The sequence below is a fragment of the Penaeus monodon genome, chromosome 19 (assembly GCF_015228065.2).
Source record: "Penaeus monodon isolate SGIC_2016 chromosome 19, NSTDA_Pmon_1, whole genome shotgun sequence".
Taxonomy (NCBI): Eukaryota; Metazoa; Arthropoda; class Malacostraca; order Decapoda; family Penaeidae; genus Penaeus; species Penaeus monodon.
Genome location: NC_051404.1, coordinates 44,579,133 through 44,579,829, shown reverse-complemented (window position 1 = coordinate 44,579,829; position 697 = coordinate 44,579,133). Strand labels below are relative to the sequence as shown.

The following is a 697-nucleotide window of genomic DNA, read 5'->3' as shown; positions in this document are numbered from 1 at the left end:
CATTTCACATTCATATTTGGAAACTAAAATATTTCTTTTTCTTTTTCAGTCCCATCTACTCTGGTCCTTGAAAACTTGGGGAGTACAGGGCAGTGCTCTCTCCTCTTCTTGTAATGCATCTCACGTGATCCTGGATAGTTTGCAAGACAGTCAAGCCATCTTGTCGTCTGCCTCGCCTGGAAAGCTCGGGGTGTGCCTATTTATGATGTTTTACTTTGGCTGCAGTGTAAATAACTTGCTTCATAAATTCCTTTTCTCTTTGGGCATTCTTTGAAACATCTTCCTGGGAAAGGCTGTTGATGATATTAATGAACCTCACTGATCTCATAAATGATATTTTTGAATAGCTCTAGCTGTCAGTCAATGTACAGTAGTTACGCAGCCAAATATGTGTGTTTTGTTGATACTGTGGAACACACAGTCGGGAGGATATACATGTAGATTTTGAAGATGCTTGAAGACCCCTTCCCCCGGCACAGGATTCCATCTGCCATCATGGGGATGCAAGGAGGATTCTGCGGGTTGGAGTTTCCCTCATGTAAGTTTTTATTCTCGTTTTGTTTCATCATTTTTTCCTTTTCTTGCTCCATTATTTTTGGAAATCTCTCGAGGGGATATCCGTTTATATGTGAGTTTACTGTCACCAGACGTGAATTGACTCGTGGAGCAACTTCTTTTCCGTTTGATCCCTGTGCAT

General features: G+C 41.3%; 1 protein-coding gene across 1 annotated transcript in view; it reads left to right on the top strand.

The window, feature by feature from the left end:
- LOC119585416 (dual specificity phosphatase DUPD1-like) overlaps positions 1-697 on the top strand; it is a 29,227-nt gene that overhangs the window by 20,477 nt on the left and 8,053 nt on the right. Inside the window, exon 2 of the mRNA XM_037934078.1 lies at positions 50-538. Within this exon, the coding sequence (XP_037790006.1) occupies positions 451-538 (88 nt within the window). The 5' untranslated portion in view covers positions 50-450. The remainder of the gene's footprint in view (positions 1-49; positions 539-697) is intronic.